A 27,430-nucleotide genomic window follows, 5' to 3' on the forward strand; every position below is an offset into this window, starting at 1 on the left:
GCTTTAGAAAAAGAGAAAGCATGCAAACAGTCCATGAAATACATACAGTTGTTAAGGCTGTCCGTTACCAGGAAAGCAGCCTGTGCCTGTACCAGGGGAAACCAAATAGCTAAGGTAGAGGAGAGTTTCGACAGTTTCAAAGAGGATAAAGCCAGGAAGCACAAATTCTGGCATGATCTTATGGATGTAACCCTCCTCAGGTACTGACTGTTCCAGTTTGTTCATACTGATCCTGTGAACTCCATAGGGAAAAATGAAGTAGCAGAGCTTGCACAAGCCTCTCACATTTGGCTTAGGCCGTTCCAAAATACAGCTGTGGCATCAGCTCTTCTGGTTGAATTTTAGTTAGTAAATGATTTCTTGAACAGTCTTGGAAGATCATGCTAATATCTAGTCAGCATTAACAGGCATGTGGTGCAAGAAAATGGATCCTAGGCCCTGGGGAATTCTTAAGTCCATTAATTGGACTTAAATTCTGGTGCCGGAATTTGACAATACACTAAACACAGTCCTGCAGCTTCCAGGGTTTCAAGTCCCTTACAAGAATAGAAAGATTTGGTACATAAGCTAGGTGCCAAGATAGCATAACACCCCCTAAAAAAAAAAATTCCATATTTGTGTGTTTATGTTTCTTATTCATTTGAAAGGGAATTAAAGCTTTCCCTCCTCCTATCAGGCTGTTAAGAAAAAGCAATTAGCTTTGCCTACAGAGGCGAGAGAGAGAGGATAAGTAAGAGGTAAGATAGGTGTTTCAGACAAACACAACTGATTAATCGTCTATATCATGCTAGAGTTCAGAGAATCAGTCCAAGGGCATACTTCAAATGATGTCTTTCTGTATCAGCAGAACTGCAGCGCACTGTCTGAATGGTGTCCAAAGAATATCTAGTTGGCATACTTGCTCAAAGACAAATAGACATATGGACCACCCCTTTGAAGAACGATCAACTTAAGCCTGCAAACTAGATATAGAAAAATGAACAATCTCTTAAATCATGTTTTGACAATTAGCTAGGAGTAGTGCTTCGATATAAATTAAAGCTGCCTTCCAGTGTCTCTCCCCATGCCCATCATAATCCTAGTCATCTACTACTTTAGCACATCATAACTTGAAGTTTTCTTCAAATTCTCAGGTAAGCAGCATGAGCAGCTGGTCAAATGCTACTGTCAATTACTGAAAAATCACTGTTATTACACAACATAGGAGCTGCATTTGTAACCAAGTTTGCATGTTTTATTGTGAAGTATCTACATCTTAAAAGAAACGCTGCCAGTTTACAATACATGAGCTGTGGTTGATGTCATATCCAAGCCAACACATCACAGCTGCAGGTTAAGAGGAAGGTAAGAACAGTGGGGTTCAAAACAGATGAAAACAAAAACAAAAAACCCCAAAACCCAGCAGTGAGACTACCTTTCATATACTGAAGAGGCACTGAAATAAAGCTATTGTCTATTACGAAACAAGGGAGGGAACCATCCTTTTCTGACAGTACAAGGCTTATGACATAGCTGCTAATATTTTAGCTAAATTAAACCTGGTAATACAAGATGAAAGTAATGTAAGCTTGTTTTCCCCTGAGGGAGGTGCTTATACATTTGTTTTCCATGTATCAGTGATTTAGTTGAAGTATCCCAGTCAAAAGACAGCTATCTACTTCATAGAAACAGGAATCAGACTAAAAAGCAGGGACAAAACCAGAACACTTATTTACAGTTAAAGAAATAAAATGGTAGCTGGTAATGCCAACAAAGCATTTTTCTACATCCCTTTCTGCTGTTTTAAATCTACTGAGAAACAGAAGAGGATCACTTACTTGACAACATAAAAGTCTATTTAACATACAGCACCATAATCTGCAGGGTGTTGTTTGGGGTTTTGCTTTTTTTTTTAAAAAAAAAAAGTCTGTTAATACTTTGCAAGCTACAGCATATAAAAATGGGACAAAGGCAGGACATCTGGCAGGCCAATCTTTTGATATATCAATATATCACTATATACAGAGACCGAGAATAACCAAAGAAAGTTATGGCTCAGTAGACAATTAGACATAAGTATTTTAAAACAGGGATCTGCAGTAGATATATCTCAGTTCAGTGATCTTAAAGGAGGTTTAGATTTGGGAAGAAACTGTTCCGTCATATCCTCTATTTTGCTCCTCTCCACCGTAGCTGCAGATTTGTTCTCCTTGTCCTTTTTGTGACTCCTTTTGTGCTGGGATTTAAAGAAAATGCCCAATAAGTTATGCATGTTAAGAGAATACAAAGAAATTAAAGACTACTTGCTCATGAACAATGCAGTATATAGTGTTCTGAGAAAAAAAAAAAGTTGGTAGAACTCCTGAAAAAGGTTTCTAATATTGCATTTACCAAAGAGATTTATTAACAGACAACTGGAAGTTCAGCAGCTACTTTTAAGGGATCCATGACAAGTAAATACAACACACACCCCCGCCACACACCCAGTCAAACCCAAGCCTAATATACCAGGGGTTTACACTGATACACTAGTAGAGCAAGAGGATCAAAAGAAAGGAAGAAAGTAGGGAAAAAAAAAAAAAAATCAGTGAATAATCAAGAATGCTAATATTTCTATTTGGCCTCTAAGACAATACTCCACACCTAATTTCAACTTTTCCATTAAAACGTGTGTTGCTGTCTAGTAAATTATGACAATTTTTTTCATGCAGGATTATTTGCTAAGGAGTTTTCTACTGTCTTGTCCAGCTTGTCAGGCATTTGCATTATTTCATCTGCCGTTAACTTATCAGAATCTGCTGGGTTTTTAGCTCCAGTTTAACAAAGCATATTCTACAGGATTTAAGGAAGTTGTGAGACTACACTAAATGATAGTAGGTGACTTTAGACTACAGCACTATTATGGAACAACAGTTTTTCTTCACTCTTAAATACGCAGCTGTTTAGAATATATGTGGAAGTTACCTGGAAAAAGGGAATGCCACCATTTACATGGCAGCATATGTTTGTATCCACTAAGGATTTGTCACTAGAAAGGCTTTCACTGGATTCTTGCAACCCTTCCTCCTCTTCCAACAGGTCCTAAAAAAAAAAAAAAAAAAAAGACGTTTTCAGAAAAGTGTATTTCATGTCTGAATTTCCTAGGTGAATGTACTAAGCATGATCAGATCTATAAGAGACATAGCACTTTCATTTTTGAAAAACAGAAATGAAAGTCTCTAAATTATTAATGCCTTCTCTTATTTGTCAAGGTATTGTTTTTGTCAAAAGCTCAGCACACGTGACTCCAAGTACCCTGTAAAACACAAAGGCTGCAACAGCTCTGGGGTTCCAGTCAACTCTCCATAATGGCATGAAAAAACTCCTAAAGATGTGAAATCTTCATTGAAGAGCCTCATTTGCCATGCATACACATACCTGATCTGCATTATCCTCCACCTCCTTTGTCACACCGTTTAGCATAGCATCAAGCTTTGATTGTTTTTGCCTTAATTGCTCCAGTAGAAGTTCCCGGGGTTCTGTTCTCACAAGTGTGACTGGATAGAAGTAGTCTCTTCTCTGTGGAGTTGTCCCTTTAATGAAGATTGTAGACTAATGAAAGGCACTATTAAACACTTTCAGCAATTGGTTTAATTACAGATCCTCAATTTTTCATTAACTCAATACAGAAATCATGCTTTGTTCAGTCATCGTTCTTTGCCGTGCACCTTAAAAAAGGTGTAAGGCTGCTAGTTATATTCTGTCCCCATTAACCCTCACTTACAAATTCTGCAACTCAAATTGCTTTCTGTGAGACCATTCTGTCCCTGACCCACTTTAAATACCTGTTGGAATATCCACTTTAAGATCCTCTTGCAGAAAACCATTAACCCGAGCCAGTCCACGCTGTGCTTCCTCATTAAGTGCCAGCTTCTGCTCCAGAAGTATCTCCTGATCAACCTTTATCTGATCAAGAAGGCCATTTAGTACCTTCTCCTCAGCAGCCTTCAGTCTACCAATATGGTCAGCAATTTCAGCTATTGCTTTATCACAGTTTTCTTCATTTTTCTGAAAACAAAACAAAACAACCAAAACCACCAAGTTAACAGGAAAGTTAAGGTTATGGCCTCTTTTTTTAAGATGTGGTGCATGATTAGTGACATGACCTGAAACGAAACAATTGAGAGACCTCAAATTGAGAAGTTTCAGTGACAGTTTTACACTCTCGTTTCGAGAACTATCTTCAGAAGAGAGTCAGTTTCTTAGAAAGTATGATCATTTTAGAAAGCTACTCATAAGAATAAAGATGATGCCATCTGGTTCAGATAAGACTCCTCATGCTTCTATGCATAACCCTGCACAGAATTAGGATATTCAAGTGAAAGTGAAAATCTTACAAGCACAAGAAGCTTTATGCATTCGTAGAGGAAAAGAAGGAAAACATGTATTTTTAGCCATTCCCATTGGAATGAAACTCCTGAAGTGTTCAGTAGGTATAAGAGATACAGGGGTGTCTTGAGACTGCAAAAGCTTAACACTTAAGTTTTTCTTTCTGAAAGTTAGCAAATGTTGGATTTGCCTATTTAATTACCTATTAGAACAATAAAACAAGAAGGGTGGGAAGTGAAGTTTGCAATGGAAATTAAAAGAATTAGAGAAAGAAATTCTCAGATAAAAGGCCAGAACTAGTAGATACCTAAAAGGAATGCTTTCTCCCATAATGCTAATCCATCTGACCAATAAAGTAATTTTCATCCTCCAGAATACAGTCTGTATTTGATCACTGTGCAAAACCCCCAGGGACATTACTGGTAGATAAAGCTTTAGAATTAGGGATATATACTACCGAAAAGATGTAAAAAGCCCAAATTACAAATGGAAGTTAGCTGCATGGGATTAATCAAGACACCATTTTTTGAGGTTATTTGCACTTTAAGTTCGAAGTCTTCATCTTAAATTAAGCTTGTGATTTCCTCTAATTGCATCTATTTAAGCTGATTAACATGAGTCTGCGGTGGTTGAAAAAAAAACCCCCACAGATTTGTTCTGACTGTAATTCTACTGTAAAAGGTTGTCTCAGAATGTTGTATTAGACTACAAATGACTATAGGTACCTTTTGTAAACACTGAAGTTGCTGTTTCTCATCACTGAGGGACAATAGCTGCCGATTGGTAAAGTCGACTATCTGAGCAGTTGTAAATTCATGCCATTTATCAGTATCCTGAGACACATTTTTGAGATTGCTGAGAAGTTGTTGACAGCGGTCAGTGGATTCTTCCAGCATCATCTTGTTTTCAGCATTCCTAATACTGAGCTCTTGAGAGAAATTATCCAGAGATGCAATAAATTTGCTATGATTGGAAGCTGCACTGCTGACTAGGTCTGTAGTTTTTCTGCAACAACACATTTGCAACAGTTCAGAGATTTTGAAAGGTGGATTTTAACACATTCTACAGTTCGAAATATTTGAGACTAGAACTAGTGAAGTAGTACAGTTCTGTCAAACCAGTTAATTGTAATGTTCTTGCACTATTTAGTAAATTTACAAATTGCAGCACTCTGAGCAGTACGTTTGTTAAATCCCCTAAAAAAACCAACTACCACAAACTAAAAATCAACTTTGGCAAGACCTTAGTTACTCAGTCTTCAACTGGATGAAGTATGCTGCAATAGATACACTATTATACTTCAAGCTAAGCCTTTATGGTATGAAGTTCTGAAGTCCAGCCATACTGAGGGCCGTTCATCAGCATATTGCTCCCAAACCCATGGTCTCTTATCTGCAATATGCTCAAGAGACAAGTTTGAGGAAAAGCCTTGTAGAGCTACCTTTTACTCTGGGGAAAGGTGAACTATGATCTACATTCTGTGGCAGAACTCAGCTCTAACACACAGGTCTTGTCCAGAAGACTTTATAAGCATAAACATATGAAGAGCATCTAATTTTGCAGTCCTCTTCATACATAGTTTTATCTTGCATCAGTATGCACCAAAAGTAATCTGGTCCTTACAGGTGAACATTTTCTTGCACAGCAGTGATGGTGGTCTTCAAGCTTCCATTTTTTGCAAGTACGTTAGTTAAGTTCTTCTGAGTCTCCTGAGCAAACAGGTCAAGCTGGCTTTGAAGTGAGGACACCAATTCGGCTGCACTCTATGAAGAAAAATGTCATACATTTCACTGTTATTCTGCACTCTTTAACATTCTTAAAGGCTACTTGAATGCCTTTATTAAAAATGCAAGCAAATAAAAGAGCTTTGCCATTTTGAAGCTGAAGGTACAATTTTTGTGTAGAGAAGATATAGGCACTTTGCTTTTCGAGATATACATAAAGGCATATATACTGGACATGCTCAGAGAAAAGGTCAATTTTGTTACCTTCCTACGTAAGCTTCTTAAAACAGCCCAACAAAGGCTGAAAAGAATTAGGATCACCAAGTTACTGTCCTAACATTTCTTCTGAAGCAAGTAAAACGGTTTACTGCTACAGAGTTTAAATCAAAGCAAGCAATCACACTTGGTGTTAGGATTTCTTCTTACTCTAAGGATACCTTTGTATGTGCCAACCTCGTCATTTCCACTTCTTCTTTTAAATTCTCACAATCATTCTGAAGCTGAGCAAAAATACTGGCTGTTTCTTCCTGTAATTTTTTCAGAGTGAGAGAAAGATCTCCAAAGAAGGTATCCATTTCCTTTTTATGACCCTCCATCTTTGAAAAAAGTTGTATTTAAAGTTAGATATTTGTCTTTAGGTAAGAACTAAATATTTTTCCCTAGCATAGTTTATATAGAAACAAACTCTACCCCAAGGAAATTGTCAAAGGCACTAATGAAATACTGTGCATAAAAGGTGGAAAATAAGAGAGCAATCTGAAGTTACAAACTAGAACTTGGTGTGGGCTTTTCCAAACATGAAATTTTGCATGTGAGGTAGACAAAACAGGAAGACACAGACAGTGTATTTGGTTAAGACAAGAGCAAGAAACAAGAGCTGGTAAGCCATGGACTATTTGCTATCTGAGAACCAATAAAAAGCCTCCAGACAAGGGGAGTTGACTTCACATGAGTTGTAACTGACAGAAGAGGGAAATTTTTCAGTCAGAGCAACAGGTCACACCAGGAATAAAGATTTGACTTTGACAAAACGGAAAAAAAGGAATGAAAGAGTGAGGCTGCAGTTCTGTATAAACATCATGAGGTGGACTAGAACTAAAAATTGAAGCAAAGGACATTTTTATAAAAAAGTGCAGTGTTGTCTGCACTTATGGTTATTGTTAACAAGATACAGCATCACATTCCCCAGGAATCAAAGTGACTAAGGAAAAAGTTTGGTATGACAGCAGGAGAAATTGGGAGTGATAAGACTTGTCTAAGCTGGTTATTTTAGATTTCTAAAATGCAGGAGAGACTCTTAAGCATGTTATCAAATACTTGTTACATATAGGTTTAAGCATCCATGTTTTACCATTCTTCTGTGGCATTTAGGTGAGCCGTTGTGCCAATATAGGTAAAAAGCAAATACACCACTCAGAAGTGGAAAAGAAGTCTGAAAGAAAGAGCTAAAAGGTAGAACTCATGGGACAGAATGAAGGAGAAAAGGCCAGTCCAGAAGTGGAAACAGACACGCTGCAGAAAAGCCACCAAAGGATTATCTCTAAATTAAACAAAATAGAAGAACACAAGAGAAGACACAAGTTATGTGCATTACCTTGTCAGCCACAGCAGAATATTTCTTCATGTTACTCTGAAACTGACAGTTTAGCCCCAAGACAAATTCTACCATTGGTGTCAAGCTATTTAATGCTCTTCCTAATCCAGATGTATGTTCCACCTAGGAACAGTGGTAAAAAAAAAGAAAAAGTAAAACAGGATATGGCTGTTCCTTCATCTACATTTCTAAGAAGCTATCCATATACATATCCATGTACTCTGTTATTATGGTATTTGCTATATAGTACATTACAGCTTGTGGTGGTGACATGGGAGGGGAAGTGAGAAGGGACATGGTCACAGCCAAGTGCTGAAGCAGAGACAGGTAGAGAGCATCAGAAAAAACCCTATACAATATTTACAGAACCCCTTTTGATCAAGAACAGTTTCATATATTTAAGTAACATAAGAGTATGTAAATTTACTAACAATTAATCTCAGCAGCTCAGCTTTACAATCAAGTGACAGATTCTCATGTTGTGTTATTTTTTCAGACACGTGAGAAACTTCAGCAGACACCAATTCTTTAACAGAGGCAAAAGATGCTGATACAACCGATGCAAGAATATTAGCTGCTGAAGAACTGGTAGACAGGAGGTCACCTACGAAAGAAATCGAGAAGCATTACAAATTTTTGTTAGAAGTTCCACTGTAAGATAGGAACACTTTTTATTGCTCATCACTTTATTGCTTCTTACAGCACAGGAAGGCTGTTGATCATACCAGATACATTATTACTACTGCAACTGTAATCACTACATTGCTTAAAACAAAGCCTCTTCCACTTACTAAAACAGATGTGTTTTAGGAAATGGTCTTTAGTACTACTGTTGCAAAAATTCAGGATGACATACCGATACAGGTATTACACTTACCTATAAAATGTGTGTAAGATGTCAACATCTGTTGCTGCTTCGAACTGTTTTCACTAACTGAATCTTGTATTTTGTTGAACAAAACATTCAGTTGTCCTGCAAATGTATTTTGGACGATAGCATTGTGTTGATCAACAGCCTTCTTACGGTCCAGTTTCGCATGGAGACCAGATACATCTTTTGTGGTTTCTTCAACTGTATTAAGTAACTACAATTTTTTAAAGTTATTTTAGTCAGTCTTTAAACAAGAAGTCAAACTTATATTATATAAGTAAAAGCAACTGTAGTTCTGAGTTAAAGGAGAAGTTATCTCCCTAGACAGACAGGTATTTCCCCCTTTACATCATCAAATTACAACTGTTCTTAATCCTGCTGTTATGCCATTTTAGTCTTGGAACACAGGAAAAAGTTACCTACTAGAGACCATTTGTTCTGACTTTGAAATTAAAGCATTAATAAAGGACCACCCTCAATATTTAAGGAGTTAAGATATTATTTATCAGAGAATAGTAACCAAAAAAAATTCCTGACTGCTTCAACTTTTTCCTGAAAGATTTGACAGTAAGTATATTCTTTGATAGTACTCAAGCAAGAGGCTTCCAGTACCAGTTCTGTGATAAATAATTTAGAATTTGAACATATAGCGGATTCTTGGTTTTGTACTCAGTGTAAATAATTTCTGTACCCATTTCTCTTACACAAACGCTCCACAACCCACATGCAAAAAAACAGGCACCCCCTCCCAACCTTACAGGAATCTGAGTAGAAAGAAATTTTCATGTTGACTAAAGATACAAGTTTCATCACTTTGCAGTTTAAATAGCAGGACATTCTCTCTCTCTCCCCCCACATCAAGTCTGTTTCGATAATTATGACCAATCTACAAACACATCAAAACCATACCCTAAAATACAGAGGTGACAGGACAACAGTTTCCATTATTCAAACGATGACTGTAAATTACTGCACACATCTCTGCAAAATTTTGCTATTTTTCTACCCCAGTTACATATAACTTACTCTTTTGTAGGGCCAGCCATAAGTTTCTAGTAAATAAAACTACTTATTCTGCAAAACAACTCATGACAATAGATACTGCAGAGCACTGGACCTCTCATAACAAACTGGCCTGAAGGAAAGGTAGCTCCAGACCAACCAGTGTGTTTAGCAGTCAACTGTCAATACTGCCACAGAGAAAGTCCTGCAATCTTAAGTAGCTTTTCATCATAATATAATTTACAGTGAGAGCTAATCCTAGTTTTCGACCTTAAATTCAGGTTTTGTCAGACTCACATCATGCTTTAGCAACAATGATTTCCTTGAACAGCCCACAAAACTCCTAAACATGGGAAGTTAGTTACAGTTAGGGGCAAGAAGTGTGACAACCTTGCTAGCTGTGCCATGAAGTTTTTGCTCAGTGTTTTCCAAAATTGAAACCACATATTCTTCTTCAGCCAGATGAACCTTGGTTTCTTGCAGATCTTTTTGTGTTTCTTCCAGTTCTTTCTCCTTGATTTGCAGATCTGTTTTACACTGTTCAAGTTCATTTTTACTAACTGTGAATAGTTCAGTGATCTAAAGTGGAAGACAAACATCAATAGGGCAACGCTACTTTTTATAAGCTCAACAGTCCCGCTTCACGTATCTCAAATTATGCCACAATACCAGAAGGCAAATTATCACCTACCAATGTAGTTTCAGCTGTAAAGCTTAGAGGTCTTAAACCTAGACTATAGATTTGTATAGTCTCTGTATTCACTGAAAATATCATAAACCAACACCACTTTCACTGGAATAATCCCTTGCTTCCCCACTCAAGCCACAAGACCAAACAATTGTTACAGCACAAAAAAATAAAAAAAAATCCTCACTAAACAAACCTAAGCAGATAGAATGAAGAAGAGAGTCAGTAAAGCTGATTACACAGAGTAGTTACATATTCCAGCAAACTAGTATCTGCATTTCTCGTAAAACGGAAGCTCCCATTTTCTGTGTAATTTGTTAATGGGAGCTCATCACCTTCTCCCCTCTCCCCTCATTCTTTGCTCCTAAGCAGATATCTGTCAACTGAGATGATACCATTTCACAAGCAGATGTTTGCTGAAAACCCAGCAGAGTAAATTAAAGGCAAAGTGGTAGACATTAAAACAGCTTAAAAAAAATAAATATTGCATCTTGCAACTTCATATATGATATTTCAACTTCCTAACTTCAAGGATTAGGAAGCTTCCACTCTTGACTAACTAGGGAACTTCAAGAACAAAAACTCCTTAGACTGTTCTTTGCTCAAACTTTTTTCCTTTTGCCCCAAAGATTTCTTTCATTTTTTTTGGCACATTTAAGCCAGAGTTGATAATTGTTGCTTACTTTTTTCACTTCTTCCTCCATGATGCTGATTTTGTCAATATACTCTGCAATTTGTTCTTCCTGAACCGCCAGCTTTCCATTAAGGGCTCTCAAGCAAGGATTAAAACAAATAAATTAGTCAAGTAAGAGCTGATTTCAATATTATCTACTGTTTTTTATACTACAGATTTAGTAATTTCAAAAAATAAAGTATTGCTAACTTCTGTATGAAAAGCAGGTAATTTTCACTTAATGCAGAAAGGATTTAAGACAATTTTCCATTGTTAACTTTCTGTGTAAACTAGCCCTCTTACAAAGTAAAGTAAACTTCTTGTGGTTTGACCCCAGTTGGCAACTGAGCACCACACAGCTGCTCACTTACCCTCTCCCCCTCCAAGTGGGATGGGGGAGAGAATCAGGGGAAAAAAAGTAAAACCCGTAGGTTGAGATAAAGGGCATTTAATAGGACAGCAGAGGAAGATAAAATAGTAATAACAATGATAAAAGAATATACAAAACAAATGATGCACAATGCAATTGCTTACCACCTGCCGACCGATGCCCAACCCATACCCGAGCAGCAATTGCTGCCCCCCAGCCAACTCCCCCCAGTTTATATACTGAGCATGACGTTATATGGTATGGAATAGCCCTTTGGCCAGTCTGGGTCAGCTGTTCTGGCTGTGCCTCCTCCCAGCTTCTTGTGCACCTGGCAGAGCATGGGAAGCTGAAAAATCCTTGACTAATGTAAGCACTACTTAGCAACAACTAAAACACCAGTGTGTTATCAACATTATTCTCATACTAAATCCAAAACACAGCACTATACCAGCTACCAGGAAGAAAATTAACTCTATCCCAGCCAAAACCAGGACAAAACTATATCAAATTTGCTCTTCTATATGAGCTTCCACTGAAAGAAAGGCTGCACGGTGTAAGTCTGCATCCTGGCTACACTTATGTTAAGTTCCACATATAAATAAAATCCTCAGTGCAAACCTACTCTTCAGGCTTCTACCTGTGTAATAATTTCTAAACAACAAGTTGACCAGTCAGTTAAATTCTGCTGACTATCTTCAATTTTCTGCTGTGAAAATAGATCTGAAAGCATTTCTGTATAAGAATAGGTACCAGTATCTGAGATTTGTTGTTAGTCATTTTATAGAAATTTTGAAGACATACTCATAGTTTTCAAGGGAAATATAGACTCCATTTTTTTCTCGTGCAGCAACAAGGTCTCGCTTCAGACGCTCAATCTCTTCAGTATACTCCTGCATAAAGAAACAATCACACATAAACCTGAACATTTCTACCTTGATTTCAAGATTTAGCTTAACAGGTACTTCGCAAAGATAGTGCTCTATGGAAGTTTTGCATAAGCACAGGAGCAAAGCACTTGACTTCTGTTCCCAATAAGTTCAGTATAGCACCATTTAAATTCATTCCATTGGATATACATAGAGCATTGAAACCCCCCATTTGTATCGTACTTGGTTGCATATAACAGCTTACAATGGGAATCGCAGCTTCTTTAGTAGCAGCCAGCTACTTCATATTGGCTCTTCATTCATACTTACTGACAAGTTCACTTTAATTCAGGCACTTTCTAGGGAATGAAGCTGATAATACAGCACGTCCAGAAAAAACATCCAGTGTCATTTAGTGGCTCTCCACTAATTCGTAAACAAGTAATCCATACAGAGTCATAGCTAGTAGCAATAGCCCTCTCTATCCAGCTTTAGTCTTAGCAAGTTTCAGTATATGCAAAGCAACTAATGCCGTACCAGTAGAGCAGCTTAGTTTGAAAGCATCAGTTCAGTGATTAAAATCACCTCAGAAAAGCACTGCTACTAGTTATAGCTTCTCCACAACTTCATAATCCCCGCATAGCAAAAACTATGTTAACAGAACCAAACCTAACCTCTAACTTATTTGTGAAGATACATGTCTAGCTTACCTTAATAAGAGCTTTTTTTGTTAGCTTCTGATTAACTTCGGGCTTGTTCATTATGTTCTTTGCTCTGTGGGCATATTCCAGTGTACTCAATGTTTCCTGTGACAAACAGATGTAACACTAGGTTAAACTGAGGAGGTAACTCATATTTTTCTATCATTAGCAAAATAAAATATCTATTTTTGGAATAGATTTTCAGACTTAAATTTACCTCAAGATTTATAGATGCAGGAGAAACTGTGGCAATTATTGATGTTTTTGTTCGTCCTCCAAGAGAGTCTTGAAGGATTCTTGTGAGTTTAGATTCCCTGTATGGAATATGTGGGGCTCTTTCTACTAGCGCAGTAATAACTCTTCCTAGTGTCAGGAGAGACTGGTTGATATTTCCAGCTTCACGAGCTCTTTTGTCAACTGCCCCAGATCGACCAATGTTTTCGCTTCCTGCAAGATCAACCTGAAAGATGAGAGGAAGGACATGCTTCTGTCTCAAATCACCCTGAAGAACGCTCGCCCCATAATGCTGCAGAACACAACACACATGAACTAGCTTTGAGTTGTTCAGGAGACATCGGGGTTACCAGTGGGACTGACATTTCTCAGAGTGACAAATATAGGTCATATCACTTTATGAAAAACAATGATTTTTCCCCTTATTGGAAAAAAAACCCACCTTAGATTCTCAAGAGAATGAGGTCAGATTATTCTAGTTCATTACTTTAAGAATGTCATCAATGACATTTAGTTCAAATACTCACCAAGTTTAGCTTCCCAATTTTAACAAGTTCTTCTCCATCTACTGTTGTTTCTTTCATATGGATGGTAATCGAAAACACAGAGTGGGAACGGCTATAAAAGAATTCAGTTTCAGACAGACATCCCATTAAAGCCAAATGATCTGCTTGCTACATGATACTGCTGCAAGCTAGGTATCCGTGCTCTTTTTAGGGAATATATTTGGCCCGTTAATTGGGACTTACACATTTTCAATACACAAAGTTATTCTGCCAAGTATATTTTTGTGTGTATACATATGAATACGGTACTTAAAACCAGCGATGAAGCAACTGGATGACATTTGCCTCATTCAGTCCTGGTAAATCTTATTTTATTTCAAGCAAAACCAAGAGAAACACTTTTGGTTTATTTACATTTGTGTGTTTTCAACTCACAGACATGTCAAGAAAACTGGCTTGTGGATTGATTTTTTTTTTTTTTAGTCAATACATTAAGAACAGTTTTACAGAATGTGAGATTAAGAAATTTAGTTTTCTTTATTCAGGCTAAGAAAATCAGCAAGTAGCTGAACCCAATATTAAAAACTTATTAGTTCAATTCAGTTTTCATTCAAAACAGTAGTACAGTTTAAGATTATTTTAGCTTGAGCTTATTCCTTTAATAAGTTTTTACGATAGGAAGCTGACATATATGGACAACCATAGACATCAAATTACACTAATTTGACCATGCATAAAACAACAGTTCAGGCAGAATGACTTCTCTAAATTCCCTTAATTTCAGGTGAAATTAGTTCTGTGTTCTTATCTGCGGTAGCCAAATACCCATTCCCTTGCACCAATAGAGAGACGTGCTCAGTATATCTTTAATTTAAAATATGACATAGGCAGGATGTTCCTTGCTTATTGCAACACTGGATCACTACTTGTTCAGTGAGATGGATATCTCATCTGCAGTTCAAGAATGAGAAATCAGTACTAAAAAACTATATTTTTGACTGAGGTGTGTCTGCTAGATTCTGACTACAACCTGCAATCATATGAAGTAGCCTGCATTGCCACACAAACCCCCCCCCTCAACCTTATCCCCAACTTCTACAATCCAGTTTGCAAGATTTCAGAAGCTGAGGTTTGAAAAGAGGGTCTTGTGTTGACCTGTAAAAAACAGATCTTAGCAGTATTTTGAAATTCCAGCTTCAGTAACAAATCCTAACATACCATTTTCTACTGCTGGTGAGGAGAGGAAAGGATACTTGAGACTCTTACACCAAGTTTGTATTTAGTAAACAGGACTGGCAAAAAAACCCAACTACCCATAACAGCTACAAGAAAGACAACCCACCTCCCTAATACAGGTATATCAGCTAAACATCTTCCAAACTTGAAGGGACTACAGCCTTCTTTTTGAAGATGTACAATATCTACTACAGAGAATATTTAACTCATGCTAGTACAGGTTTTTCAGTTGTACTTCATGTATTTCAGTTACATATCCGTAAAACTTCTGTATTTCCATAAGCATAGAAAGCTTTGAAAAAGTTAACTTCTTAACTTTGAGTTATAATTAAATTTCAATATTCTAGATGCCAGATAAAGAACATTCTGCTATATTCAGCTGGGGTGAGGGTAAAATGCCAGGGCTACTGTTCCAACTAGACAGTGCGTATTAACAAGGGATATATTCATAACAAAGCATGCAAACTCTAAACAAGACGGGAAGCTTATGTAAAGAAATCATGCAGAGAGAAAGAGCTTGCCCATTTTCAAGATGAGAAGCATTCAGATTTTATAACACCCCTTCATACGCCTGTTAGAATCACCCCACAGGATGTGATAAGGAGGAAGTTCTAACTATGGCTTTCTAACCCACATTTGGCAATCTGAACTGCAATACACAATCTCAAGATCATGCCAGGTTTGCACTAGCTTCAACATCTTTTACTTCTTCGGTCAGATCCAGTTTAATAAAAGAAGAACAAAACAAAGTTTCTGAAATGGGGAAGATTTGTACCTGGAATATGCATTCATGTAAGTAGCTGCAGTTGTTCTTTTTGCTGCACCCCTTTCCAGGATTTGGTAGACTTCATTTTTGTTGTGTACAGTTATTTCTTCCAAGCCTTTAATAATTACACCCCTCTGTCAGAAAATAACGCATGCTTATTATACATCTCTCAACAATCCTGAAAGCCTTAAGATAACAAATTTTGGAAGATAGCACTAACCTTGTTTCGAGGGTCATCAAACATCTGCAGTCTTTCTCCAACATCAGGAGTAGGATTCAGAAGATCAAAAAGCTCCTCATTATAGATTTCCAAAAGAGAGACCTTCACTGAAAATTCGGTACCATTCTCTGTGAGTTTTTCAAATATTTGGTGCAATGTACGGGGTATTATACCTGCTAGTGGATCCTATAAATTAAAGTGAAGTATTTAATACATAAATGTACTGAAAGAGATTTGCGGGTGGGGGGTGGAATTTCAGCTAAATAGTCTGATTTGATATAAGCAAGAATACCTTGGACAAAGACCATCTTCCATATAAAGATTGCCAATATAAATGAATGAGACCATTTGTTAATTTACAAACATTTAAGGAAAGTCAGCTTCAGGATTTGAAAGGCATCAACTTCAGGTTTTCTTTATCCTTCTGCAATTTCTAACTTTGAACTAACGCACAGACAAGAGAAATCTCACGAGTGAAAATATACCTCTTCCCAAGTATATTCCTCATTGGGTGACCGCTCCCCTTCCATTGTGAAGGTCTTACCAGTACCAGTTTGGCCATAACTGTGAGAATAAAAAATTAAAACTTAAACAAGAAGCTAAAATTCCAATAAAATTTCCTAATAATAATCACTGGCTTACTTACGCAAACACTGTACAGTTGTAACCCATAATAACTTCATCCAAAATAGGACATACAACACTCCGGTATACATCAATCTGCTTTGCTTGAGCTCCGAAAACCTGTTGAGGCAAAGACAACACATCCCGTTTATCCATACAGTAATGTATAGCATCGCACAGTACAGCAATCAGACCACATTAGAGAAATGTACTAGCTTGTTTCTAGAAGTCCCCAAGTTGATGAGCAGTTACCATATCAAACGTGTAAGTCTTTCTTGATGTCTTATCCGTCACTCCTCCAGTGCGGACACTAACTTCCTTTCTTGCTTGATCACAGTCTACAACAGCATAGGAGCTTGCTTTACGTTCCGAGGCATTAAAAGGCCTAAAAAGACAGGAGTTAAGAATATTGGATTGATATCATTGCTAACAAGAACATAAACTGACAAAGCAGTAATATCACTCAATTTAAGGATCCAGAATAGTATAATTAGGTAAAAGGAACATAAGGCTTTTAACTTAATTTGTTTAATAATTCATTTAAGGAAAAACTGCCACAGTTTGGTGGTTTCCAGACCTTGTTTCTCCTTCCACCCACTGTGGGACAACTCAGGTATCTATAGCTTCTAGTTTGTTTACATATGTATTTTTTACCAAGTCCACAAACGCTTTTAAGATCATTTAGATGCGCACACAACTAACTTGCATTAGAAAACATTGTTCAATTACAGGGGGGTGGAAGATTAAACATACCAAATAGTTGCATAAATAAGAGCCTTCAAAAAAAAGAAAAAACTTACACATGGAAGTTAAGACAATAGTGAATCAAACTAATTAACTTTAAAAATTTCCTTTTCAATTTTTCATTTACACAAGCAATGAAGCCTACATCTCACACTGACGACACAACACTCTAAAGCACCAGAAATACTAACAGACCCTACTAATGACAGCACAGTAGACAGCAATACCAGAACCTTTATAATGCTGATGCATTTGAACAGAATTTGTGAACTGTGAACAGAATTTAATAAGACATACAAAACATTGAATTTGGGCGGAAAAAAGTCCACATACCTTTTTACTCTGATTGAGTTTTAAGTAAAGTTTAATAGAGGTGTAACAGAAGTTTAGAAACTTGATGGTGAGCATTTTGTTTCATCACTAAATTAATTTAAACCTGGCGCACACAATTTTCCTTGGAGGGACGTTTGCAACCATTTCTCCCAAAAAGCATGGAAATGACCATGGGCTGAACACTAAAAGCATGAAATACTATTTTATTACTCATTTAGTAGTGCTACTGCACTGAGTGTCTATGCTACCTGTATAGTTGACCTGAACGGTCAACTTGAAAATAGAACTTCTACAACCTTAGTAATCTTTAAAATATTTTTAAAGTAGAGTCACTTCAGATGCTGTCTCTAAACTACAATGTTAAAAAAAAAAAAAAAAAAAAAAAGGTACCACAAGCACATGTCCCCTCAAGTGTCCTGACTCTTGTGGCTAACATTTCTTCCTCAACATAGCACTGAGGCTGAAGTGTTAGATTCTAAACAGACCACTAGACAATTTGGTGCAAAGCTGACTGGTGACAACAGATGATCACTAAAATCTTGTTCACGGGGTAAGTTACAGCTTCGGTTTTGTGACTTATAAAACAGTAGGAGGCTGAAGAATGAATATATTCTGCTCTATAATGACATAACAGTGAACGAGTCAAATGCAGGGGCCTTACAGTATGATAGCCCACAACTGTGAGATTAGAGAAACAATTCAACTAGGCTGGAGCATACATGCAGATCATCACCATGCACCACAAAACAAGCAGCAACCTGGTATGCCACGGTGACATTTGATCACAGGTTCATCCCCTTAGGTATGCAGCGTATTAGCATGCATATTAACAATGCTAATGCATGCATTCTGAGTTTCCAAATTTATGTTTTGCCAAAGTACAGTGAATGTGTTGCTTGAAAAGGTTTTTGATGAGCTCAGACACATCAGGTTTTGGAAGGAAATTGATACAATTGCATCTACCTACCTATCTGTAAGATAAGTAGACCCTGACTGATGCAGAAGAAAAAGAAAGGTGGAAGAAACATTTACGAGCTCAAACACACTGAAGCTCTATTACAAAAAGAAAAGCTGTACAAGAGGCAAGAGCAACGGTGAGCGACAAAGTTTTTAGGGGTTAGAGACAAAATCTTGACATAGGACTTAGTCTATCAGTTGCAACAAAAGCAAACCACTGCCATGGACAATCCTAATGCTACTGTCATATCGAGCATTATATTTAATTAAAATATACACTGATACTTAGTGAGGCTATTCAAGAACAATTGAGACTAATCAGATGAAAATTATTGCTCTTGACAGTGTTTCAAACTCAATTGCTTCAATAAAGTTATTCTTTTGCAATAGCCTTGATTTACATCAACACTTTCACCAATCCCATAACATGTTTCAGCAGCTTTTTAGTTGTGTTGCAAAAACTAAGAGAAAATAGCTTTTAATTTCTATTTCCATCGTGCATCTGTAAAAGTAGAACTTCCAAGCGTGAGGATCTAATGATTGCAAAAGGCATTAATAACAATATGTAAGCTAACAACTGCAGTTCTAGCTCAAAAAAAAACCAAACCAAACCACCACTTCCAAAGGTATTTTGAACACTATTCTTAACCCATTAGCAGTATTACTGTTTCAACAGGCAAGACTTTAAGAATATTTAAGATCCACTATCAGTGAGCAAGTCTTTAAAGTCACCTCAAAATTACAAAGGGAACCTAATTTTATGGTACATTAAATTTGTCACATCATACCAAAAAATAAATTCATCTCATCAACTAAGGCAGTTGGTCATTATTATTTAAGAAGTTGACCCCCATAGCTTTTCGTCTGAATTCAGAGAGTCTGCATCGCTGAAGTTATACGAAAGATATACAAAAGTGGGTATAGCAAAAATTTTATTAGCTGCTAAATCGTAGCGGATTCCCACAGAAGCTCATAGAAGATAAAAATTCAGTTTGTTTGGGTTTTTTTTTTTTTTGTCTTGAGTATCAGCCATACTAGCTCTCATCTAGCTTTTCTCAACCTTCCTACATAGCTTCACGCGAAGCGTGCACCGAATCAAGTTAGGAAATCGCAACTTTTTGCCTTTTTCAGCTGCAAGAGATTATTCGTACCAGCGTTAATTTGCGGAAGCGCCGATTACCTCTGCCGGCTGCAGGGGGCCGCCGCCGCAGCGCGCACAAGTAACGCCTCGGACGTTCAGGCGTTTTAAAGCGCAGCGCCGTTTGGCTGTAAGGGCGGGCTCTTTAATAACGAGGCACTCGGAGAGCCACCGCGCAGCTGCCTTTCCCCGGAGCCGCCGGCTGCAGGGCGCGCCGCCAGCCCCCTGTCACACGACGGCGGCCCGGGCTGGCCGGACACAGCGGGCTCCCCGAGGGACAGCGCAGCAAAGGTGTCAGACCGAAGTCCCAGGGGGACTTAGGAGGAGGGACCTCCCCGGCTCCCCGCGGGTCCCTGATGCGGGCCGACCTCCGGCGCTCGCCCGGGGTGAGGGGAGGCCGCCGCGCCTACCTGCACCGCACCACCACCTGGATGTTCTTGCCCTTCTCCTCCTTCTTAGCGCCGCCGCCGCCCTGGAAGCTGAGGGAAGCCATGGCGGGCCTCGGCGCGAAACCTGCCGGGGAGAAGAGAGGCGAAACGCTGTCCGCGCTGCTCCGGGGCTCGGGCCAACCGCCCGCCGCTCGCCTCAGCCGCCGCCGCGCTCCGGCCGGGGGTGCGCGCGCTCCGCCGCCGACTTTGAACCACGCACCTCCCCCCCGGCCCGGCCAATCAGCGGCAGCCCGCGGGGCACCATGGGACCGATTTTCAAATCCTGGTGGTGACGCCAAGGCACGGCGGAAGCGGCGGTGCCGCCCCGCCCCGCCCTGAGCGCGCTGCATGCTGGGGGCCGTAGTTCCTGGTGAACGGCTATCACGTGACCGAGTGACGGTGGTGCGGGCGCCCCGGCGGGCGCGCTGCCGTCCCTGGCAGCCCGGCCCCCGCCGGCAGCCGCGGCGCAGGCGTCACGGCGGAGCAGGCAGCGCCGTGGAGCGAATTAGAGCGGACGGGCCGCGGGATGGCCGGGGAAGGCGGATCCCGCGGTCCGGGACGAGGCGGGGGGGTGATGCGTTTGCGTTACGGCGTGTGACCAGGTCCCCCACACCCCTGTGACGTTCAACCTGACGTCAAACTCGAACCTGCTGTGCAGCTATGTTCCGCCGCCACTACCGCGCGCGCTCACGAGGGGGCAGCAGGGAAATCTCCGGCCTCCTTTGCCGCCGCCGCTGAACATCCACGTATCTGAGGGCATCCAAACTTCTCACCTCAGTTCTCTCTCTTCAAGATTCACATCATCCTCGTAATCTTGCATCATAGGTCAAGCCCTCTGGCCATCCTTTCTTCTGTCCCCACTGGCTCTCCCGTTAGTCCACGTTTTCTTTAAACGTCACATTCAAAATCAGACAAGAACACCTAGCCAACGCCCGGTGGAGTGGAAGCATTACTTTGCCTGTTTAAAAAAAATAATAATATCATATTTCTTCTTACCCGGTGGAGCACGGCACTCGCCGCGCCCAGCAGGGCACCTGGCTGTCCCCTCGGCCCGCGGTGCCGCACTGCAGCCTGCCGCGCGTCTGCAGCCGAAGCGCCAGGCCAGGTGGTTTCTGTTGCCCAGCTGTGCGCTTTGCTGGCCCGGCCCGTGGAGCTCTGCTCTGGTCCCTCCACTCGGGCTGGTCTCTGGCGCAATGCATCAACACCGCTCTGAATTCTACGCCTCACTTTCAACATGTTCACAGGCTGGTATTGCCTGCTCAATTAGTGGGAAAATCCTATGTCAGAACAAAAATAAATAGTTAAAGGCTCAGGACAAAGCACTGCGGGTGCACCACGTCCATCCTTTTATTTTGAAACTTGATCCTGTGAAGCACTCACCAAGCACAAGTTTGCATCCTCTCACTAGCAATTTCATTTATGTCACCCTAGCTTTCCTGTGAGAGCCTCCTTTGAGACGGTATTAAAAGCTTTGCTAGGTGGAGATCTGACAGGATAACAGATCTTGTGGGTAGAGGGGAAGAAGCAGATGTTAGAGAAGATTTAACTGGTCTGACATGCTTTGCTCTCAACAAAGCCGTACTTGCTCCTACAGGCTGTCACACAGGCTGTCATCTACCTGTTATGGCCTACAGTGCTACAGTGCTTTGCTGTTGTTCTAGGGCCTTCCCAGTGGCTGAAACTCAGACTACCCATCTATAATTTTGCAGGTTCTGTCCCCTTGCCTCTTTTTTTTTTTTTTCATTTTTAAGTTGGCTACTTTGAAACTTACACCTCTTCCATGAGTTCTTAAAGTTAATAACAAATTAATCCTAACCCATAAGGCCTGCAGTAATTTTTCTGACAGTGACATGAAGCAACATCACATTATGCTCCTCTACCATTTATCTCAAAAGTTAGAACAATGTCAGAGCCAATCAATCTTATACTAGGCACGAAGAACAGGATCTGAGAAATACACACATTACTTTTCTAGAAAAGGACATGAAGTGTTGGATTCCTAGTCTGCTGTGAGCAGAAAGTGATTCAGAAAACATTAACATTCAACAAATTTGTCTGCCATTCTAAATACAGACTGACGATGAGACAAGACAAGAGCTAGGAAATCTTTATAGTGATTAATAACAATTTTCATTTCCAGCCTTTCTGAGCGAGTATTCTCTGTTTGCTCCATGTAAGACTTTACTGGTTGCACGCCACTGAAAACAGTACAATCTTAAAATATATATAACATATAAATATATTACATGAAAACTACTTTACAAGGACAGACGTTTGGAAGTTATTAACTGCCAGATGAATTACTGCCCTTCAACATCAATTTTTAACCTTTTGGCCTCAAACCTAGAAATAAGGCAATGATTCCATTACAAGACAAAGCTTGTAACAAAATATTTAAAATGTGTATGCATAGACAACTACGGAATCTGTATTTTTTAACAGTCTTACAGCTTAACTTTCCAACCAACATGAGTTTGGTGGGTTGGTATTACTAAGACATGCTATTTTTTTTTCCCTCTAATGAAACACTAAAAATCACGATAATACATTTTGTTTCAGTTAAGATAAGATTTCACCAAGTGGGAAAATTAATAGAAGATAAAAGCGATACCCATTGCAAACATATTGAGACCACCCTTATTCTTACTTGCTTTTCGTATTCCATGTATGCTAAGAGCAAAAATAATTTATACAGACAATTGTGTAGGAGCCACTGCTAGACTGAAAAGTCAAATGCAGGTATGCGAATATACTGAATCTTTACTTTTTGCTCTATACTCCTTCATATGGATTATACAAAAGAAGGCAGCACAGGAACACATGAAGTCTTTTCTTCCCATTTCTGCCTGTTCTTTTCTAGTATGAAAGTGTATCTTGCATTAGTCAGAATTTTGCTCAAAATATAAACATGTCCCTCACAAACACAGAGGAAAAGAAGAGATCATTCAAACCTGCATTTAAACAAGAGGAATCTTTTTAATTATTGGGAGTTGAATCTGGCTGATAGCTACCTTTGCCATAGCTGTGGTAAGTGGAAAACACGTATTTCTGGTAATCAAGTTAGCTTAAAAAAATGCATACAGTTTAATAGCTGCAGCTCTGTTTTACAAGGTCAATTTATAGCATAGGTCACACATTTTCTTAGACTAGCTAGAGCCTAAAGATACTAATACACTATAAACACAAACTGAGTAACAGGGAGGTAGCATTTCACAAGCAGTAAAAATAAATCGGAGAAAAAAAGAAACAAGAATACTTAGAACAGTCTTAACAGTGGTTGGGAGAATGACCTTTAGGAAGGCATGTACATCATCTGTGACAAATAAGTTTTATTTTTTTAAAAGAGAGACAATAACATCACAGAAAAATAAATTATATAATAATACACACAACTGCCAATGTAATGACTTCAATAGAGATTACCAATCCCCGCTTACCGATCAAAAAGGACAATTTTTCACTAAAGCTTGCCAACAAGAAGTCATTGTATTATAGTGATATTCATAGACAATGCATGTCACACACAAAAAAAAAAAAAATCAGTGTTTTCCTGGGATTTATATCAGATGACCTGGGTAATTATAGGTATGGAGGCCTGACAAATAGTAGAATTGTTGACAATAAACACAACTAGCTAAGAATTAAGAAAGGTTATAATAATGGAGAGATATAATTAATACAAATTATAAGTTTGGGTGAGACTTCTTCAAGGCTTAGTAACACCTGTTTTGATTACCAACATGCTACACAGTGTATGAGCTGTATTGAACACGTGGAGATTTTAATATTGTTTAATATTATCAGTGACATAGAAAAAATTTACTGATTAACCGCACATTCACATTAAAGGGGAGGTGACCTGCACCTCAGATAAACATAAAGCAATTTCTAACCTTTGAACAGCCCGTCCAGTTGGCCAATAATATTCTAAACTCTGTGCTGTCCACATACAGAAAGTTAAGCGATAAGGACTTACACACTGTACTGGTATATTCTCAGCTGAGGACAGGGTTCTCCTTCAGTCAAAGTAACAGGATAATTATTTCACTGTTAAAAATGCGGTGCAATAAAATAATTTACCTTACTGTTAAAAATTAAGGACTCGGTGCATATATAACATAATTAGAAACAGAATTGGTTTCAACTAACCAGGAAAAATACACAGAATAAAGAATCTCTTTTTTCCGCATATGTGCCAGATCACTGTCCAACACAGACACAGATGGTAGCACTTTTACATATTTTTATACTTATAGTCACCATAATAAAAAAATAACACCACAGGTAGGGGGGTGTATGCATTTGTGTAATTAGCTCAGAGTAAAGCAATTTTCCATACGCTTACTTATTTTCAGTTAAGGCATGCAGCTGGATGACATACTTTACATGAAAAGAAAAGAAACAATGAGCGGGAAAATTGGAAACATATAGACTTGACAGGACCCACTGAAGTCAACAGGAAATGTCTCCTTAGTTTCTCATTATCTTTTGACTTTAATATTTTAAAATCTAATTCATGCAGTATTTTTATATGGAGAGCAGTCAACAGGCGATCTTTTTTCATATATGCCTTGTCATGAAATTGCCACTATTTATTTTGGAGTGGAAATAATAATCATAAGCTATGCTTTTTTCAGCCTGAGGCCAGTTTGCTACAAAGCACTTTTATATACAATTACAATTTGAATTTAATCCAGAATTTTAGCTTCCATTAGAAGCATATTAAGATACTACTTAGAGTTTTACACTTGCTGCCTCTTAGCTTCCAAGAGGAATATGAAATACTGTTTTTATTCTAAATTATTTGTAACCTGCCTACTTTGAGGATCACTTTCCCTGCACTGTACTGTTATGTCACATACCCTAAAGAGGGATCTCCACACTGCAGCTCCATAAGGCTTCTTCATGGGAATTTTTTAATAATTTCCACACTTACCCTAAATCAGACTTAGGTTCATTTGATCTTTTGGACATCACGTGTTTTTCCACTAGGGCAGATGAAGAAGGCAGGATCGAAAGCACCAATTGTCAATTAAAGTTTCATGGGGAAGAAATCTTAGTTACTGGACTACACTGAGAAAGGAATTTTACTGGAAGTCCTCTTTACTTTTGCTGATGGTGTCACATTAAAAATATCTTTAAATCATGGAAAAGATATCCAGAATAGTGGATGAGTGTAATTTTGGCTAGTATAAACTGGAACAGGGAGGAGTTAGATTATAAGAACACAATCTGCTCCGAACAAACATCAGTGCCATTGAATAGCCACTAAACAAGCTTACAGTGGATAAAATAAGTGTAAAGTACAGTAGGTGTGACCTCTGTTGCATACCGCTGCTGCAATAGTTGGGTGAGATGCATGAGGAGGTGTGATCTTTCATCACCACAGCTACAGAAGCACTTGCTTTAGATGCAACTATTAGCAGACCACCACAGTTTTGCTGGTGCAGTCTACTTTGCTTTCCCAGGATTTCCCCTGTGTAGATCCAAGGCAAGATCTATAGGGAAAGGCAGGATTTATCAGAGCGGCTAAATATACATCAGGCCAGCATTAGCTGAATATATACATTCAGCTATGTTAGGCTACCAAACTCTCTGTCAGGACCTGAAAAAGGAGTAAACTGCCTGGAACTCTGTATACTTTTATAGCTTTCACTCCTACATGATAACTGATACAACCTGCCTACAATAAAGGCAGAAGCATTTCTACTATACGTCCAATTTAAGAGCGACTCCAATTCACAACCTCTTAATCCCCTGGTTGCTTCAGAGAGAGGAGATCGATCACAAGGAGGCACTCATCTGGCAGCGTGCTTTCTGCCAGACGCAACGGCATTACCCTCTCTGATGCACTGGCAATGGCAACGGGGCAGAAGTAAGATTTAAGATCTCACCATTTATCCTGTCCTCTTTCCCTCTGGCCTGGTCTTAACTTTTACATACACGAGGATATGGGAAAAAAAACAGGCTGCCTCAAACTAGAATCCCATGAGGACAAAGATATCCTTCATTTTCACAGGAGTTAACATATTGTGTTAAAATTAGGCTCCCACACAGTTCTAAATCCTATCAGTTAATTTAGGTGAAAACTACCAACTGCTGTGCTCCAACCAGGATTAGTTAACTTGAGAGACAGTTCGATGTCTAAACTGAGGCCAGAAGTGTGGGTGTACTTGATGTAGACACAAATGTTTTAAACTGGGTAGCTCAGGTACTGCTAAGAGCGTCTCTATAGCAGCGCAGACCTCGGTGGAAACCAGCAGCTGAATGTCTACCCAAATTCCCTGACAGATTTTGTTGACCATATGGAGTAGCGTGCTGCCACTTCTAACAGCTAATTTGACCAAAGCTGACTAGTTTAAAGCTACTTGCAATACATCTTCAGTCCCATCTTTGGGTGCAGAAATAACCTTAGCTAACTCGTCAGGTCACATCTTTCTACCTCTTTATGACTGGAGGAGGGTTCTGTGAACTTCCAGCTGTGGCGTACCACCTGTAGTAAAAGGCAAGCAGTGGGGATGCTGAAATCAGGCATTAAATGTAGCACATTAAGGTTTTTTTTCTTTCTCCTTTTTTTTTGAGACATAAGAAAATAGATACATCTGAAAGCACATTACTAGAACTGGAAACAGTGGGTTTTTTTGGGGTGTTTATTTTGGTTTTTTTTTTTCCTAGAAAGGAATTAAAGCAGCCAGCCACAACCACGACTTTCCCACAGGGAAATCTACCAAGAAAAAAAAAAACAACTCCCCAGAAAACCAAATACCTGGAGTTATAACAGAAGTTCAACCTTATCCAGCATTTACACCTCGTAAACCCATCCTGCACGGAGAGTCCTGTGCCCGAGGCAGCGGGGCCCCGGTGCTGCAGCCCTCCCGCGGCAGGGGAGCGGCGGCGAGCAGGCTCCCGACGGAGAGCTCCCACCGGGTAAACTCTCTCCCCAGGGGGGAGGGAAGATTTTGACACCCGCTGCACTGGGAGATCTGAAATCTCTGCCACTCAGGACAGCGCCGCACCCGCTGTACTCAAATTACGAGGCGTCTAATTACCTTTTGTCTTGGCTGTCGCCGGCAGGGACACGGAGCCTGGCCACCAGGAAGCGGGCGGGCCGCTCCTTCCGCGCCGGGCCGCGACACGGTCCTTCCGCGGGCGCAACCCAGCCCCGCGGCGGCGGGGTCGCTCCGGTGCCCTTCCCGCCACAGCCCCCTCCGCCTCCGCCGGGCGCGGCTCCCCGGCCCCCCCGCCGCGACGAGTGTCGCCCCGGCTCCCCGCCCAGCCACCCACCCCCTCCGCCGCCTCCGCCTCCTCCCAGAGGCCCCCTGCCCCCTCCCCAGCCGCAGCCGCAGCCCCGGCCCTCCCGGCAGCAGAGGCAGCCTCCCGCACCCCCAGGTACGGGCCCCACTAGGCC

The 27,430-nt window shown here is 39.7% G+C and overlaps 2 protein-coding genes across 6 annotated transcripts in view; one reads left to right on the plus strand and one right to left on the minus strand.

The window, feature by feature from the left end:
* Positions 1-1,208: 1,208 nt before the first annotated feature.
* On the minus strand, positions 1,209-27,204 carry KIF11 (kinesin family member 11). Of its 5 annotated transcripts, XM_087765833.1 has the most exons (24): positions 27,072-27,204; positions 20,796-20,980; positions 20,005-20,107; positions 16,675-16,807; positions 16,445-16,542; positions 16,284-16,362; positions 15,799-15,984; positions 15,588-15,712; positions 13,598-13,688; positions 13,054-13,296; positions 12,846-12,941; positions 12,071-12,159; positions 10,910-10,997; positions 9,929-10,117; positions 8,543-8,750; positions 8,097-8,269; positions 7,666-7,788; positions 6,509-6,667; positions 5,971-6,110; positions 5,073-5,352; positions 3,804-4,026; positions 3,397-3,551; positions 2,944-3,060; positions 1,209-2,215 (listed from the first exon to the last, which is right to left on the minus strand). In XM_087765833.1, the coding sequence occupies exons 3-24, from the start codon at positions 20,085-20,087 to the stop codon at positions 2,090-2,092; spliced, it is 3,204 nt and encodes a 1,067-aa protein (XP_087621959.1). In that variant the 5' UTR covers positions 20,088-20,107; positions 20,796-20,980; positions 27,072-27,204; the 3' UTR covers positions 1,209-2,089. The 5 variants fall into 5 exon arrangements, with proteins under 5 accessions (XP_087621959.1, XP_087621961.1, XP_087621962.1 ...); XM_087765835.1 differs by lacking the exons at positions 20,796-20,980; positions 27,072-27,204 and adding an exon at positions 21,019-21,037; XM_087765836.1 differs by lacking the exons at positions 20,796-20,980; positions 27,072-27,204 and adding an exon at positions 20,670-20,688.
* IDE (insulin degrading enzyme) overlaps positions 27,076-27,430 on the plus strand; it is a 69,921-nt gene continuing 69,566 nt past the window's right edge. The window contains exon 1 of the mRNA XM_087765843.1: positions 27,076-27,411. The gene's annotated coding sequence lies outside the window, so the exon portion shown is untranslated. The remainder of the gene's footprint in view (positions 27,412-27,430) is intronic.

The sequence above is a fragment of the Nipponia nippon genome, unplaced genomic scaffold, assembly GCF_047370975.1.
Source record: "Nipponia nippon isolate SJK-2023a ecotype South Korea unplaced genomic scaffold, ASM4737097v1 scaffold_3, whole genome shotgun sequence".
In the NCBI taxonomy this organism is placed as follows: domain Eukaryota; kingdom Metazoa; phylum Chordata; class Aves; order Pelecaniformes; family Threskiornithidae; genus Nipponia; species Nipponia nippon.

Coding starts and splice junctions, on each gene's coding strand:
- KIF11 (XM_087765832.1), bottom strand. CDS start 20,372: ATGCAGCGCGCTCAGGGCGGGGCGGGGCGGCACCGCCGCTTCCGCCGT. Junction 20,108..20,242: donor TTGGCCGGGCCGGGGGGGAG/GTGCGTGGTTCA, acceptor TCTCCCCGGCAG/GTTTCGCGCCGAGGCCCGCC. Junction 3,061..3,396: donor TGGAGGATAATGCAGATCAG/GTATGTGTATGC, acceptor TTTTTTTTTTAG/GACCTGTTGGAAGAGGAGGA.